The 4,109-nt window shown below is 33.2% G+C and overlaps 1 protein-coding gene across 1 annotated transcript; it reads right to left on the reverse strand.

The window, feature by feature from the left end:
* Positions 1-928: 928 nt before the first annotated feature.
* On the reverse strand, positions 929-2,268 carry LOC133815911 (uncharacterized). Its single transcript, XM_062248676.1, has 2 exons — positions 2,081-2,268; positions 929-1,838 (listed from the first exon to the last, which is right to left on the reverse strand). Exon 2 carries the CDS (start codon positions 1,813-1,815, stop codon positions 1,219-1,221), a length of 597 nt encoding a protein of 198 aa, XP_062104660.1. The 5' UTR covers positions 1,816-1,838; positions 2,081-2,268; the 3' UTR covers positions 929-1,218.
* Positions 2,269-4,109: the final 1,841 nt, after the last annotated feature.

Below are 4,109 nucleotides of genomic sequence, written 5' to 3' on the forward strand. Positions count from 1 at the left end.
TTTTCTATTTTCGAGGTGATGCAAGGAGGTGGTCGAAGTGGAGGGTCATCAATGAGAGGCAAACGACGGCTAGGGTTCTTGGTGAGGGAAGAGAAGAAGATGGGAGAGAGAGAAATGGGGCGAATCTATTTTTTGTCTTCTATCTTCAGGTTTGTGGTAACTGGTTACTATCTCGTTCCTTGTGTGTATATTTCTATGTTCTTTATAGTAACTGGTTAGCTATGTTACTAAAATCATAGTTACTTCTTCTTCATTTTTTAATAAAATGTTCTTCCTCTTTTTCCTTCAAATTTAATATTTCTTTTTATATTTAATATGAGTAACCCATCACTCCTCTTATGGTAATTAGTTACCCCTCTTATGGCAGAAGATTACTCATCTCAGGATAACTGATTATCCCTCCTGGTATATGTTATTTAACCTAGCTCTACGATTTTTTTTTACATAACTGTCAATGATCAATCAAGTAAGTGATATGATTTGAAAAAAGAAACGTACAATCTAAAAAAAATGTTTATAATAAATAAAAATAATAAACACAATTCATATTAAAAAAAAATACAAAACTACTAAAGAAAAATTTATTACAAAATTCGTTATATAAAAAACAAATAAACTAAAAAATAATAATCAAATTACAAACATATCCTTCGAAATTAATAAAAATTGATTAAGAGTAAAACTATGACATAAACCAATTTTTATACTAAAAATATAAGAACATAAACCCATAAAAGTAAAAATTCTTAAAAAAAAACCACAAATTAACTATTTTTAAAAAAATATTCATATTTTTACCCACTCTATTAAAAATCCCATATAAAATCTAATTTCTTCTTAATTATACAATAACTCCAATTAATCATTTTCTAAAAATATATATTAATTTATATCATACTTTAATTCTAACATTAAAGTGAGTTTATTGAGAATGTTGGAGCATTAAAAATAACATTATGCTTGGAGCGGAGCGGGCACAAAGAAAACAAGTTTGGCTTGATTTTGATCAATGACTCAATCATTGCGCGTTCTCAAGAGGCCTTTTTCAACACTATTGAAAATCCGAGTTTCACAATGTAAAAATAATAATTAAAAAAATTACTGATCTGTCTTCACTCACATGAATTAATTTGTGAACAAATGCGCACGTGCTAATATAGCTATAGCTCAAAAGAAAACTATTTTTGTCTTAGGCAAAGATTGAACAATTTTCTGATCTCAAAAGATGTCAAGGACCTCAAGGATCGGACGGTTACAAACGGGGCAAGCGCCACGATTGATCAACATCTCCCGAGAGCACACTCTACAAAACGTGTGTCCACAGGGAATAAAAGCCGCGCCTTTACTTCTCTCCATGCACACGCAGCACACCCAATCAATATCTCCTCCCTTAGCTTTACCAGTCCCAACCCCATTTCCGTCTATAGTTCCACGCTTGTTGTTGTGGTCCCTCTCTTTCTTTTTCCTGTTGCTCCAATCCACACCGTCCGTTTCTTCAATCAACGTCATCAGCGACTTCACCTGCCCAGTCACGCTTGTAGGACCCACCTCGTCTCCTGCCGCCCGGGAATTGCGCTCCGCCGCTAATGCCATCGCCAGGTTCATGCCCGGAACCGGTCCCACCACCACCGCAACTGGCTCGGCTTGATGATGGTGGTGGTTGTGGTGTTCTTCTTCGTCTTCTTGGAGAGTTTCCATGATGGTTAGAGTCGAAGATGTTGGGCTCCACGTAGCCCCACAGCAGCCGATTCCCTTCAATCCTAGCCGTTGCTTAATGCTACTCCATGTCGTGCTTCGATCCCTGGCACCGTCCATTTCTTTTCTTCCAACTCTTCACCCTAATCATGATAATTTCATTTGAGTTTCAAGATATATATTTTTCTTTCTTAAAAATGAAAAACCCAGAAATTGGTTTTGGAAGAAACCAGGATTCAAAGAGAAACTAACATAATGGACTCACTGATCTCCATTACTGGAAACTCAAAGAAAATGAATACCACGAAAAGAAATAACACAATACGGAAGATGTGGTATATGTACATATAAATTATATATAATAAGATTGAATAGAGAAATTCACCTGGGAGTTAATGTATGATCTTCAAGTACTGGTACTGCTCTAGCTAGCTCTGACGATGGAGATAAGTAATGGAATGGAGGTTTTGGGTTAGAAATGGAATGAAGACAAAATCCAAATATTGAAGGAAAGTCTAAGAATGAATGGTCATTTTCTTCATGTAACAAAGGCAAATAAAGTCAATAAGTGAGAAGTGATAATTGGATTTTAACCAAACCAAACAAAAGTTCTGAAGCAAATAAAAATAAGCGAGCCAAATAATAATCGTGACAGTAACAGTAGCCGAAAACTTTTAACTTTCTAGGTATGAGTCAGAATATCCAAAAACATGACACGGGGCCCGGTTTTTTTTTTTTTTACTATATGCAATTTCCTTAATTTGAGTTTCTCACCTTGAAATTGGTGTGATTATCAACATTGGTGTGATTATCAACTTAATATGCATGTGAATATGGCACTGTTATCTTATTTATCAGTTACCATATTTAAAGAAAATGATATATTTACCTTAAGAAATAGATATTTGTTATTAAAATAGGACATTTCATTAGTGCAATTCATTGCTGGCTAAATTACTAACAATTTGGGAAGAAAAGCCATAAATTGCGGCACTCTCGAATCTAAAATTTGTAGTTAGATTGTCACAATCACTGTGTATGAATGGCAGTGAAGTCTAAAGAGAGAGAGAATGGTTGTGGATGGTAGCTAATGATAGGCCTCAACATGCAATGATGGAATGTGGGCCTATGGGCTTTAAAATTGTATTACTATCTTCCCTCTTCACTCCATTGTACCAATGCCGATTTGCATGTATTGGACCCCATAAATCCCATTTTTGAGGATCAAGAAGTTGAAAGTAAAATAAAAGCACTTCTTAATTTCCCATCATCATGTTTAGAAGACGTATTTTCCATAGTTTTTTTTTATAAAGAAAATGGAAACTTTTCACAAATACGAGAATCTCAAAGGAAAATAAACACAATCTAAATATGTGATCGGTAACTAGCTAAAAGTTTTCTCAAGACTAGTTATTAAATTTAGGAATAATTACATTCACCAACCAAAATCACATTTTATTTACAAAAATGCCGATACAAATATACCGAATTTCACTCTACCAAATTAAAAGAATTTAAACTTCTCTCTTTGCGTAAGCGCCAACCACTTTTATTTTAACGTTTCTTGCTTTCTCTCTCTTCTCTATAACTTCAAAAATATTTTCCAGACACATCGCTAGGGGTGTTTATTGGATCACATCCAATGTTTTTAGGCATATCCGATCCGATCCAACTATCTATTGGATGTTGAATTTTTACAACCGATCCAATCCAATTAACTTGTCTCAACCGATCTGATCAAATTATCCATTGGATTAGATCGATTTTATCCATTGGATGTGTCTCATTGGTTATGTATTTAATGTGATTGGTTCCATCTAATATTTTTGAACATTTATTTAGTTTAATTTGTTCAAATAATTCATAATATTATAAATAGAAATACTAATTTGTTCAAAATGATACAACACTATACAAATACAACATAAATTATAAGCATAATCCTAAATAAATAAATATACTTTTAAAATATATATATAATTGGATCGGTTCGATTTTATTGGATTTTTGCATATATCATCCAACAACCGATTCGGTCCAATTTGGATATTCAAAATCTGATCTGATCCGATCGTAATTGGATATCCAATTTTTGGCGGTCGGTTGTAATTGGATCGATCAGTTCTAATTGGATTGGATAATTTTTGCACACCCCTATACACCGCTAGTCAGTTGGACTCAAGAGTTATATCATTGCAACTTACTCTTCAAAATTGTCATTTTGATACGTGAGAATGATATATTTTTTTGCCATCACCGAAAAAGGTAACCAAAATCAAAAGCTACATTTTAGTTTCTTTTATAGTTTATTAACAAACAAGTAACCAAATTTAAATTTAAACAATATTTAATATATCAACCAACTTCATGGGTTACTATAAAGTAACCTATGATACTCTAATATAAGCTTATTT

The sequence above is a fragment of the Humulus lupulus genome, chromosome 2 (assembly GCF_963169125.1).
Source record: "Humulus lupulus chromosome 2, drHumLupu1.1, whole genome shotgun sequence".
Taxonomy (NCBI): Eukaryota; Viridiplantae; Streptophyta; class Magnoliopsida; order Rosales; family Cannabaceae; genus Humulus; species Humulus lupulus.